This window comes from Rhinolophus ferrumequinum, chromosome 20, assembly GCF_004115265.2.
Source record: "Rhinolophus ferrumequinum isolate MPI-CBG mRhiFer1 chromosome 20, mRhiFer1_v1.p, whole genome shotgun sequence".
Lineage (NCBI taxonomy): Eukaryota > Metazoa > Chordata > Mammalia > Chiroptera > Rhinolophidae > Rhinolophus > Rhinolophus ferrumequinum.
Genome location: NC_046303.1, coordinates 29,490,203 through 29,503,583, shown reverse-complemented (window position 1 = coordinate 29,503,583; position 13,381 = coordinate 29,490,203). Strand labels below are relative to the sequence as shown.

The window sequence follows — 13,381 nt, the reverse complement described above, 5'->3', positions numbered from 1 at the left end:
AGTAAGTAACAGAGCCAGGAAAAGAACACATGTTATCTAATACCTAGTACTTTATTAAGTTGTATCACCATGGAAACATTTTTAAAAAAAGATATCAGAAAGATAGGAAAACATGAACACTTTCCATCCTTTCTCTAGTATGTGATCTTTCAAGTATCCTTAAAACACGTGTGCAAGTACAGTCTATTGAAGTTTACCCTAAAGCAAAGATGGTCATAAAGAGGTCATAAAGAGCGATGGCATACTGAAAGTATTTCAAAATTCTACCTCTGATTAAATGTGAATCATCCAAAAGCTTCAGTAATTGTCCAAATCACCATTGAATTGGTTTGATGGTTATGAATCTAGTTGGTGGTATGATTACGGGCTCCTTTGTGGGTAGAGAACAAGACTGATAGGTTGCACTGGGTCTATTTCTCTTCAGTTCTCATGTGGAACATTGATCTTAATGTATGAAGATCTAACTCTAGGTAGGCAGAAGTCACTCAAAATGATATGACTCACTGACAGTAGAAACTTAAAAAGAAGGTTGAATTTTAAGGGGGTTGAGATATAGCCCTCCTCTTGTTTTAGGTTTTGTCATAGGCTATGTTTCCCAGAAAACAGATTCTGAAACACAGATCAGCACGCATACAATTTATTAGTGAGATGAATATCTGTGAAAGGGAAAAGAAGAAAGCAGGACTGGCCAGAGGGGAAAACTGGGCTATAATGTTGTCTTAAAAAGGTTCTACTCAACTGGATGGGGCAGTCTGAAGTTGGACCGGTCCTAGAGAGTGTCACAGGTTGGTGTTGGGAGGCTGGGTCTTTACAGGCTTGTGTTGATCAGTCACTGGATGTGGATGCCCTTATTGGGGGCTCATCTTGAGCTGAGGCAGCTCTCTGCACCTGAGGCAATTCCCTAAGAGGGCTGGCTGTTGAGGTTTGTCTGCTGGCAGCACTTCCAGTAGCTGGGGGTATAAATCTTTCAGTCCTAAAAGGAGATCAGAACAATGCACCACAGTGTCCACCCCAGGTTTGCCACCTTTGATCGTATATACAGTATCGTTTTGTATTATTTAAGATGTATGGGGTGAGTCATCATAAAATGCCCCAGAAATGCCCCCGCCTGGTGAAGATTAATGCTGCATGTCAACTTTACTGGCTACTTAGGTGTTTCCTTTAGACCTGAGACCCGCAGTGTAAAGACCAGTGTCGGGAAGTTAGAACTTACATGGTCAGGCTGGTGTTTTTCTGTGAGCAGAACAAGAAATCACAGCAGCCAGTGAGAGGAAATGGCCAGATAACTGAAAGACAGAAGCCAGGTTAGGAAGGAGCTCAGACCAGGTTGTGCCCAGCCACCTGTGTAAGAGAATGGTGATCCTTTGAAAAGCAGATCTGGGACTAAATAAAACTCTTTTATAGGTTGGATTTAGCCAAAGGCTGTAGTTTGCTGACACTTGATTTAAAAGATTAGCATTAAAAACAAGATCCAGGAATCTAGATGGTTTCATTTGCATTCAGCACCACAAGATTTCTGTGTGGCCTTGGGCAAGATCCTAAAGCTCTCTCCGTCTCCATATCCTCATCTATTAAATGCGTATAATAATATTAATAGTATCTAATTTTATAAGGTTGTTAAGAGTAGGTGATAGTTTAAGTTAAATATTGAGCAGATTGTCTGTCACTTATCAAGTATTCAGTAAGCAATTTTTGGAAATGTTATTGTTGTTTAATTTATTATCACATTAAGTTAACTGAGTATTTTCTGTCAAAGCCACTATTAGCTTAAATTTTGGAGACGAGAATAGCTCAAGTGAATCATTAAAATTTTTAAATAATCAAAGAAAAAGCTGTACAGAGATTCTTTGTACTATTCTTGCAACTTTCCTGTAAAGTCTGAAATTATGTCAAAATAAAATTGAAAAGAAAAAAAATGCAGATCTTAGACTAACTTTGCTGGAATTATTTGGGACAGAAGCATGCATCTAGGTGTCTTGACTCTTTTTATGCTGCTTGGTTTTATGGAATCATAGAACCTTTACAAAAACTTTTAATTTATCCCTTAATTTTTATGAAACTAGTACTCTATTTCAGCCATGCTACAAGAATAAGAAAAAAGAGTTTGTGTTTATATTTGTATTAGAAAGAAAACAGGTGACAGATGAGAGGCAAGCAGGGGAAATTAAAGTGAGAAATCTTCAAGTAGGAGGTGAAAATGCAGAAAGAAAAAGTCCAGAAAGGCATGTACTGCTATATTTTTTCTCAGTTCCTCCCTGGAGATATTTCTTTCTTGGGGAAAAATAAATGAATATTTATGAACAACTACTGAGTACCAAACACAGTACGAGGTGATTTCACATATTATCTCTCATTTACTAATAACCATCTTGTGGAAAGAAATATTATTGCCATTTTACAGTGAGAGAAACTAAAGCTCAAAGAGAATAATTCCGTTTTCTATGACCACACAGTAAATTATGGAGCTGGAGAGAGTGTAGCACAGAGTTAGGGTCAGAAACGGGTTAAATGTCCATCAGCAGATGAATGGATACACAAATGATGGTATACCCTTGTAATGGAATATTACTCAGCAATAAAAATGAACTCTCAATAAACTCAACAACATGGTTTACTTTCAAAGTAATTATGCTGAGTGAAAAAGCCAAATAAAAAAGAGCACACATTGTATGATTCATTTATATAACTTTAAAAAATGCAAACTAATCTGTAGTTACAGAAAGCAGGTCAGTGGTTGCTTGGAGATGGGATTGGGGTGGGGAATGGCTGGAAAAAAATTGGGGGGGCAATAGTTACATGTTCATTATCTTGATTGTGGTGATGGTTTCCTGGGTTTCATGAGTTTCATTTGGCATAATATGATGCCAAAATATCATATTATACACCTTACGTACATATAGTTATTGCATGTTAATTACATCTCAATGAAGCAATTTTTTAAAAATTGGTTTGGAATCCCTGTTATACTACTTCCGAGTGCTTAATCTCTGAAACTAGTTTTTTTATCAGTTAATAGGGTTGATAACTCCTACTTCAGAAAGTTGGTGTGAAGATTAAAATAAGGTGATTAGTAGAGTGCCTTAAATATAACATAGTGCCTAATATATAGTAAGTAAGCCACAGAAGTCAGTAAGAAGTCCTAGCCTCTGAGTTCTTCCCTCTTAGAGCTTTCTCTACTTTAATTAGTAATGTTAGTTACTGTTATTTTTATCTATAGCTGTAATTGAAACACATCAATCTTACTCAAAAGCCCAAGATCTTCCCACTAAACTGTGACAAATTTTATGATTTGAGTTAAGGCACACCATCCCCTGTTGGGGAACCAGGCCCAGAGTCTCCTACAAAAAAGCTGTCTTAGAGCCAACAGTTCCCAAGTAGTGGCTATTGTACTCTTCAGCTCCAGAATTTCTGTTTAGTTCCTTTTTATTTCTATCTCTTTATTGATACTCTCATTTTGTTCATACATTATTTTCCTCATGTCCTTTAGTTCATTCTTCATGTTTTCCATTGGTTCTTTGAGCACATTTGAAACAGTTGTTTTAAAATCTTTGTCTCGTAATTTCCATGTCTGGACTTCCTCAGAGATGGTTTTGACCAATTTATTTTGTCCCTTTTGAATGAGCCATACTTTCTTGTTTCTTTGTATATCTTGTAATTTTGGGGGGATAAAACTGGACAAAAATCTTTCAAAATGCTTTTTACCTCTTATAAATGAAAACTATTTAGATCTCTCTTAAATGAAGTAATGAAACATATTTTAAGTAATGGGGAAATTATCCATTCAAACTAACTTCAAAAAGTGTAATTTCATATAAGAATACAGTGTAGAGATTCAGGGAACTCAGGCCTTTTATGGGATGGGGCTGTGGGAAACTAGGAAGTGACTCTCCTTTCTCTCTCAGGGAGCACACAGCTTAGGGTTGTTACTATTCTCAGATAGTCTGTTTCATTTTTATCTCTCCCTGTAGAGTGGGTTCCCCTTATCCTGGGTTTACGTGTGTGAGTTAGAAGCCCACGTTTGGGTTACAGTTTCAGTGTTCAACAGAGAGTAAGGCCTCTCTTTCCCAATTCCAAATTCCCAGAAGAATCTGGTTGATTCAGATTCCTTAAAGGATCAAAACCTATTGAATCAGTTGTGGCCAGGAAGGGAGAAAGGTCCTTTCATATAAACATGGCTATGGGAACCCAACCTGATGAAGAAATTTCGGGAGAAAGGGATGAGGAAGAGGGTAGTGCTGCTCTATGGAGGATAGACAGAAACCCAAAAAAGTATCTATCACCATCCATTTTCAGATTTAAACACATTTAAATACAACTTAAAAGAAAGAAGAAAAAAAGTGCCTACAATTAGAGTAGCATACGTATGTTTAAATTATTTACTGCTTAGGACTTTTAAACTAAAGCCGGCTTCACTTATTCCATTTACAACAAATGTTCTGTGCTTTTGTTGCACCACTGGGGAAATCAACTAAGGAATATCCTGATTCTTCTTCCAGGGAACTAGAAAAACAAGTAATCCCAGGGAGCCAAAACTCGTAAGTTGAGAATATTTCTCTAGATGACACAAGTCCTCAGTACACACGTGGCAGTCTCACTTGTAAGCTAGTAAGTTGTGAGTCATGCTGAATCCTCTTCCCTTGAGGTTAAAAGTATTTCCTAGACTTTCTTTTTTTCTTTATCTCCTCCTCTGCTCTGTTTTTCACCTTTATCCCTTTCATATGTCAGTCAATTTAGAAAAGAACACTAACCTTTGCAACTATCTCAAAATCTTGGTAGATTTTGTGAAGCAGTAGCTGCAAGGAATATAAAAACTGTTTGGAAAATGCTCTCTTAGGTTCCATAGGGTGAAAATACTTTATCCCGGCAGGTAGTTTTCAATCTGGGATGAGAAGCTCTGTTGCAAAGCACATTATTGCCAAAGAAGGAAGCTCTGTCCTTTTCTTTCTAGGGTTGTTCTTCCTACTCAAGTTACTAAAGATGGTAGTTAGCAGGGTCACCTACAACCACGAATAATCTGATGTCTAGTTAAGCCAGTAATTTCAAACGATTTGGAGTCACAGCTGAATAGCAGAAAGCAAGAACGAACAACAACCTATAAAACAAAACCAGAGAGTCTGAATAGTTCATCCACTACATAATCAGGACTTGAATCTTACACTAAGGCTCTATCTTACTCTTCCTCACATATTTACCTCTGGAGTTAGCCATGCTATCAGATTGTGCGTTGTCAATAATTGCATAATCTCTACCTCTGATGTTTCATTGTATTAAGTCTTCCCCTGTGTGCCCAAGTCCTCCTCTCCGAAAGAGAAAGACATGTATTTTACCATTTATTTTCTTGCTGCTGGGTGCAATTTTGCTCTAGGATAAACTCTTCGACTCAGACCAAATTATTGGTTAAATGTATGTTTATTACTAAGTATATTTAACTACCACTCTTACCATAAAGAGGGACACACACCCAACCACAATTACAAATTAATTCATGGAAAGAAAAAGAAGCCAGTCATAATTATGTATTCTTTTTAAAGTGCAATAAATTTTCAGCAGGCTAATAAAATGAGATCTGACATATAATAACCTACCATCCTGCCATATTCTTAAATCCTAACTGCTTATTATGAAAGATGCTAATATTTTACAAAGATACAGAGTAAAATCAGTAAGTTATCACCTTTTGAAAGAAAAGTCTTCATGGTGTACACAGCTAGAATATTTAATGCTTAATTGCTTAAAATACAATAGGATAGACCTTATGAGCCTAATGTAATTAAACAAATAGTAATGGTTTACAATTACATTGTCACATATAATCTCATTGACCACCTTTTGAGGTAGGTTGGGGTTATTTTCCCCAATTTATGGACAGTGATCTTGAGATATAGAGGGCTTAGGTGACTTGCCATCAGCAATTCAGCTAATCAGTGATAAAACTGGAAGCATTATTCAAGTCTCAAGTTCTATTGCCCTATTCAATATGTTTCTTCCAGGATTGTAGATGTTTATATCTCGGTTAATATTCACAACTGATTTCTCTATGATCATGTCAGAAAACGCTTATATAATACAGGTGTCAGGGATCAAAGATAATACCAGCATTGTATGTTACCCTTTAAAGTAAAAAAGATATATTCTACTTCATTCAATTGTTTATTCATTCAAACAATAAATAAACACTGATATATGTGCCAAGCATTGTGCTAGACTCTATTATACCCAGCTTTGTTAGTTATCTTTATTGCATATAACAAATTATCCCAAAATTTAATGGCTTAAAACAACAAACATTTATTAACTCACAGTTTCTGTAGGCCAGGAATTCAGGAGTAGCTCAGTGGAGTGGTCTGGCTCAGATTCTTTCTTGAGGTTCAGTAAAGATGACTGGGGAGGCGGTCATCTGAAGGCTTGATTAGGGCTGGAGGATCTGCTTCCAAGGTCGCTCACATTGCTATTGTCAGGAGTCCTAAGTTCCTCATTAGCTGCTGGCAGGAAGGCTTAATTAATTACTCATAATGTGGGCCTCCCCTAAAAAATTACACTCTGTCATTTCTACAATGTTCTATTTATGAGAACAAGTCACTAAGTACAGTCCAGACTCAAGGTGAGGGGAATTCAGCTCCACTTTTTGAAGGAATTAGTAGCAAAGAACTCGTGGACATAATTTAAAACTACTAGACCAGTGAATATAATTTACTTCACAGAATTTAATCTAATAATTACAAATGATTTGTTAATCTAATTGTAATATTTGGGTATTTAAACGGAAACTAAGTATATTAGAGAGTGTTTTTTTTGTTGTCATTGCTTGTTTGTTTCCATTTTGTGTCCCCATTTTCATCTCACCCTATTAAAAATTCTACATATAACGCTAAATAAATGATGACTTCTTCTGTCTTAAGGCATCAATTAGAAATTGCTTTCAGTGCTTATAACAGAAAACCCAAACAACAAAACCTTAAATAGGAGGGATTTATTTTCCGTCACATAACAAAATGTCCAGAAATGGGCAGTCCAGAGTGGGTAGGCTGGGCCTCCAAAGCAGTCATGACTTCCTACGCTATTAATAGTGTGTGTGGGTTTTGTTATTATGGCTGAAATATGGCTGCTCCACCTCCAATATAATGCCACTGGTAAGAAAAAGAATGGGTACAGGTCCCAATGACGAACTACACATTTCTTCCATAAAGCTTTGAGTCCCTGCAAGCAACAACCACTTTAATTTTGTTGACTGGTCACATGGCCAAACATGGCTTACAAGAGTCTGGGGAAGTAGATTTTTAACTGACACATTGTCACCCTGAAAAAAATCAGATGTTGCCTTACAGCTGCCAAACCATTTGTTCCCCCATGCTCTTCCCAGGATTTCACAAGGGAGTGCCTCAGCAAACTGAGGCCCGATGGGGAGATATCGGAAAAGCTGCTTTGAGGGGATGTCTCAGCAAACTGAGACCCGATGGAATTATATCAGTCCCTCCCCTTCCAGGGATTCCTTGGAGATGTGTGTGTGTGTGAGGGCAAAGTACAAGCTGGAACACAATGGGAACTTTCAGAAAGACAGCCAGCAGGCTAGTAACACACAGATCTTGAGATTAACAATCTTTTACCTCTTTAGAAGTTTACCAATAAAAGGGGCCTCAGTCCTTGAGGCTTGAGACCCTTGGCCCCGCTCGCACTCTAATTTTGGCTACTGTCTTTTCTTAGCCTTGCGCTGCCCTTCTCGCTTCCCACAGCTCACGTCATGCTGGACGCGACAGAGTTCTGCTACTAAAGAAGAAAGTATATTGTTTTAAACAACTAGCAGTGTCTAGCACCCTGCTTCAAGGAGCTCTGACACACATTATTGAAATATCACACCAGACAGACAACAATACTGTCTGAGGTTTATCTGTGTTTCAAATGGGAAAATCTGCTCATTTGGAGTCCCACATATAAAATATATTTTTCAAAGAGGCCACAACTTTCTTTTTTCTGGTTGATAATGTTGGCTAATATTATCAACATTTCTAGTTGATAATGATAAGAATTGGGTGACAAAAATGTCACTTCTAGGAATTTGTTCGAGAAGATAACTGTACAGTTGTGTAAAGGGACATGCATAAGAAAGTTCATCAGAGTTGCTTATAATAGTAAAAGTTTTGGAAAAACCTAAATTTCAATCAATAGAATACTGGTTAGATAAATGATGGTATATCCACTTAATGGACACTATGCAACTTTTTAAAATGATGTTATTCATAACATATTGTTCAGAGAGAAAAGAACTGTGTACATAAGATTCCATGTATGAAATATTGTATGTATGTCTTTATGTGTGTTTTAGTCTTAGAGACGCCTAGAAGAATGTAACATGAACTTTTAAACATGGTTTTCTCTGGATTATGGGATTTGGAAAAAAAATTATATTTGAATAGTATGTCTTGTTTTCATCAAAATAATAGCTATTTTCAAAAAGCTATGGGAAGGGGCTGATTTTATCCGGTATTGTTCATATCAACATTCCTTCTTGCCAGTAATTTTCTTAGACATGCTGTGGCCAAACTTATCCTTGGAAGTGTTTCTTGCTCACTGGAAAAATATTATCCCTTATTTAATATAAATTTTAATAAAATTAAAATGAGATATGGAATCCTGAGGTTTTTTTGCTTTGCTTTCCTTTCTATTTGGAACACTGTGACCTCTGAACGTTCTCCTTTCCTTGTTTTACAGTGGCTATGGGAGGGAAGGGGATGAGGCTGGCAGTAGCTATGCACAGGTTGGGGAAGAGAAGAGGATGGAGGTAGGAACGTATGAGAGAGAAGTCTGGAGGCATGGGCCAAAGAAAGAGCACTAACCTTGACGTCAGGATATTTGCACTTCTCTTCTAGCAGGGGCCTATCAGTTTATCTTTCTGACCTCAGTTTTCTCATCAGAAAAATGAGAGGTCTGGATAAGAATCATTAGGTGTTTTAAAATTCTTTCGTTAGATTCTTTTGGATCTATTAGTGGCATATCCTGGCAAACTACACTAGAGCTGAACCTAAATAAATCAGAGGAAAAATAACAATAACTTACAAACGTTTTTTTTTCTAGGCATGTTGCTAAATAAGTCGCCAAGGTTACACAGCTAATAGGTGGAAAGACCAAGATTACAGCCCAGAGTCTACACTCTCCTAACATCTATGCAGAAAAGTCACTAAAGAACTTCCTAAGGAGAGTCTTTAAAGAAGCAAAATAGCTTCCTTGCCCTCTAGTTAGGCCTTGTAGACGATGGTTAACACCAATAAAGCCAAGACCTTACCTCCACCTCCAGACTGCTTTGGGGCTGCCTCATTGGTTAGTAGGCTCCTCCCTTTAATCTAGTGTTCTAATTCAAAGCCCTTTTGTCAACTAAAAGAGAGATACGTTTTCCCAAAGCCCAGAGGAAGCCACTCCTGCCATTGCCTGGCAGCACTTAAGTAATGACAGAACCAAAGACCCCGTGTGCCTACAGAAGGCTTTGTGGTATTACCACTAACTGAATTTTCAGCACTTCCTGGTTCACACATCTGGTTAGCCAGTACCCATTTGCATATCTCATCTTGCCGTATTTCCTTTCATTAAGTCCAGAGAGATTCTGACTAAAGGGAGGTGGGGGTGGGAGAAAGGAAAAAAAACGGGGTAAGAGCAGGCTAGAGGTCATAAGACTCCTGCAGGGCTAGACCCTGTCCGTCAGACAAAGGTCCATAAGACATCCTCAGCCTCATACCCAGCTGTTTCATCGCTTTAGTCCCTCTCAGGTCCGGAAGCTAGTGCAAGATCCTATAGCAGGACAAAAAAGGTGGAAGCGGGCAGTGAGGGGACTATTGCTCACAGAAGACCCGACTTCCCAGACCCCTTCGCAGAAGGGCGGGGCGTGCACTCGGCGGCCAATCCCCACGTCCGCACGTCGCCGTAGCCCCGCCCCACCCTGCCCCCTCTCGCTCCGCCCTTCCCCGAGGCTGGTGCGGCGGCGGCGACGTCAGCGGTAGGAGACCCCAGGGTGGCGGCTGCGCCGTCGGCGGGCCGCGGCCTGAACGCGCTGCAGGGAGGGGCGGAGCGAGCGGGCGGGAGCGCGCGCTGGGCCCGCCTCTGCCGCCGCTGCCGCCGCCGCAGCCGCCGCCGCCGCGGTTGCCGGGAATAATCTGGGCGGCAGCCGGCGGCTCCGGCTAGCGGCCAGGAGCCACTTCTGCGGCTGCCGAGAAGAGCGAAGGTCCCTGGTTTCGTGTCGTCCCCCTCTTCGCCCCCCAGGAGGGGCGAGAGGGAGCCGCGGCTGATGTCAGGTACGGCCGGCGGAGGCGCCCTCAGGCTATGGGTTCTAGGTCCTGGTTCCCTTCGCCCTCCCCCCTCGGAGTGTGTGTGGGGGAGCGTGGAGGGTGGAACCAAACCCCGGGCGCGGCCAAACAGGTGTCCCGGAGTTCCCTCCAGGGCAGGGACGTGCGGGCTCCTGCGGGCGGCGAGGGGCACTTCCTGCTCCTGGAGTCCCTGCGAGCTGCCATTGGGTCCTCCTTCCCACCGGGCCGCTATTTGGTTGATATCTTGCCTTCACTTCGTCGTGGATCCTTCTCTTTTGCCCTCTCGAGCCTCTCACCTTTTCGCGCGCTGTCTGCCGTCGGGCGGCGACTGTGAGGCGCGGCGGGACCACTTAGCGGTCCTGCTCCTCCGCGCGCTCCCCGCCCCTGTCCGATCTGTGGGTCGAGCAGGACACGTCGCTCAGGTGTGGGCACCTTTTGCGACAGCCGTCGGGCTGCCGCGCCACCTGAGCGCTCAGAGAGTGGGCGCCTTCCACAAGTGCTGGGGGACTTCCTCCGGGCTTTCTTGGATCATCAGGTTTGTCTATGATTAATTTATTTTTTCAAATTTCCCAGCCTCTGGCAGAATGAGCAAGCCAGGTGTGCTTTGAGCACTTGTGTGGAGAAGGGGGAAAAGAGCCCCCCAGACACACAGACACCCCATGTGATTTGATTAGTAGGTGCTGAAGAGTTGGCCATACAGCTTTAAATTTGAATAAATTATATACTCGTAAAAGATGAACATAATTGAGGGGTGGGTATTTATTTTTCCCTAGCTCTTTCTCTCTCCCCTTGTTTTTTTAAAATAACAGACGAAAAACACCACTCCGTTCTGGAAAAGTTGACTATAATCTAGTTCTCTAAATTCGTTGTAGGTATGGTGGTATATCCTTTTAACGCTTTTCAGATTGTAAAGTATTATGCTAACCATGAATCGATTTCATTATGAATGAAAAGTTCATTATTATAAAGTTACAACTTGAATGCATCGGAGTGAATAATTAGACTGATGTGTAAGGGACAGAAATATGTTCACTTACTAAAAGTTGGGCACGGAACCGTAGATAGATCTGCCTGGGTGCCAGGAAAAAGTGTTTTGCTTGAATTCAAGGTGTTTAATTTTGGTATAAGTTTAGACAGTGGGAATCTTGAGTTTTTAGGAGGTATTTAGACAACTTTTCACGCCTGTACCGGATAAATGTCAAATGAACTTCATGCATATGATGCTGTGTGTTCTAAGCATTGTATGTAGTAAAGTATACTTATTTTCTGTCAGCCTTAGGCTATATTGAGGTGCAATTTTTATGACTATAAAGTTTCAAGTTACTAAACAGTTAACTCTTTTTAGCATATGTTAAGTAAAACTGATTTAGTAAGGAAAGTATGACTCATTTAAAGTTTTTCATGGGAAAAGAGTATGGTGTTTCAGTACTACTGGAGAACTATTAAATATCTCTTAAATTTGTCTGGAATTTATGTTTTTCTGAATCTTTTTAAGAGTTCAGCATTTAAAAAGTATTTTGTGGTTGCTACCCATTTAAAGGTATGGTTTTTCATAAATATACTTTTCTTGGAATAGATTATATTTCTGAGTAAATTGAATATGCAGAAATTCTTGAATTTAATGACAAGCTTATTTAGGAATACATATAATGAGTTAATGTTTCCCTAGTTATAAAAATACAAAGGTTTGTCACTAGACGTATGCCTTTTATGAATATTGATTTATAGTCACTAAGGTAAAAATTGCATTATATTCAGCTTATGAACTTTTTAAACAATGGTAATTTAAAATAGTCTCTGTGTGGTAAAATCACTGATTGCAATTCTTGTGACAGTGCAGGTATAAACAAACATTAAATGGAAAATGTATAACCATGCTGAAGTTCAATTCATTTAAAATTTTAAGCTTTCTAGTATAACCATGTTACTTTTAGGGGAGTTGTTGAGATTTGCATAAAAAGGCTAGTGTACAAGCTGTAGCAAGGTAGAAAGAAAAATATGGCAAAATTTTTTTGCCCCAAATTCAGTGGGATTAAGGTCATTTTTTAAAAAAAGGAAGAGAAAAATGGTAGATTTGTTCCATAAAAAAGGAAGTTAACATAATATCTTAAAATATAAATCTGTAACTAATGCGTAGTTAAATTTTAACTTTGCAGCTAATTCAGATGTCCAAGGGGAAAATACATGCCAAAATCTGTAAACCTGTGACAGTAAGAAGAGTCCTTTGGAGGGAAAAAACTCATCACAACTGGGGGAGTGCTACACGCATCTAGTGAGTATAGGCCATGGATACTGCTTTAAACATCTTACAGTAAACAGGAGGTCCCCCACAACAGAGAATTTATTCAGCTCGAGGTCAATTGTGCCAAGTTAAGAAACCCTGGCTTAATGGGACTTAGAAAAGTTGGAGCATAGATGGTGGAGAGGAGAGGGTATTTGTATAGACAGAGAAGACAGTAGGGATAGAGGAACTGGTTGCTTGGGATGTTTAGCAAACTGTACATAGTTCAGGATTGCTGAAGCATAAATTATAAGGCATGGAGTACTGCAGTATGAGGCTGGAAATCTGGATAGAGTCTAGATCAAGGAGGGCCTTTATATGTCATGTGCTTAGTTTTTGTCTTTTGGGCAGTGGGGTTCCATGAAGGATTCGTGCAGTGACATGGTCAACTTTTCATTTTAGTTCGGTCATTCTGGTGCAGAATGGGATGAGTTGAGAGATAAGCACTTGAGTCAGGGAAATGGGTTAGATATTACTGTAGCTGAGGGGAGAGGGGTGGGTCTGAAATAGGACAAGTAGTAGAAATGGAGAGGAGAGGATTGGGTTAGAAAAATATTTAGGAAATAAAGTTGGTAAGATTTGGTAATTGGATGTGGGGAAAGGGTAAGGAGAGTGTTAAGAATGTCTCCCTGATTTCTAGTTTAGATAATCAGATGGCTCCTAGTGAAACTGGAATGCATTGGTCAGTAATTTAGGTAAGATGAGTAAGATGAGCAGGTTTAAGGGAGGAATGGAATAAGTCACTTTTGGACATACTGAGTTTGAGATGCCTATGGTCCAGGTGGAAATGTTTAGTGTGTATATGAGTCTG

The 13,381-nt window shown here is 39.8% G+C and overlaps 1 protein-coding gene and 1 long non-coding RNA gene across 6 annotated transcripts in view; one reads left to right on the top strand and one right to left on the bottom strand.

Moving 5' to 3' along the window:
• Positions 1-10,700, bottom strand: part of LOC117012258 (uncharacterized) — a 116,785-nt gene extending 106,085 nt beyond the window's left edge. Inside the window, exons 1-2 of one of the 2 annotated variants that reach the window (XR_004421146.1) lie at positions 10,586-10,700; positions 6,301-6,479 (exon numbers count right to left, since the gene is read on the bottom strand). This is a non-coding gene — a long non-coding RNA (uncharacterized LOC117012258). Of the gene's footprint in view, positions 1-6,300; positions 6,480-9,277; positions 9,475-10,585 lie in introns of those variants that run through there. The other variant, XR_004421145.1, reaches the window with a different exon arrangement.
• Positions 10,088-13,381, top strand: part of C1GALT1 (core 1 synthase, glycoprotein-N-acetylgalactosamine 3-beta-galactosyltransferase 1) — a 31,256-nt gene continuing 27,962 nt past the window's right edge. The window contains exons 1-2 of one of the 4 annotated variants that reach the window (XM_033088297.1): positions 10,088-10,277; positions 12,446-12,561. Coding sequence is in view for 1 of the 4 variants with exons in the window: in XM_033088296.1 (XP_032944187.1) it covers positions 10,271-10,277 (7 nt within the window). In the remaining 3 variants the exon portion in view is untranslated. Of the gene's footprint in view, positions 10,278-10,686; positions 10,825-12,445; positions 12,562-13,381 lie in introns of those variants that run through there. The other 3 variants (XM_033088299.1, XM_033088296.1, XM_033088300.1) reach the window with 3 other exon arrangements.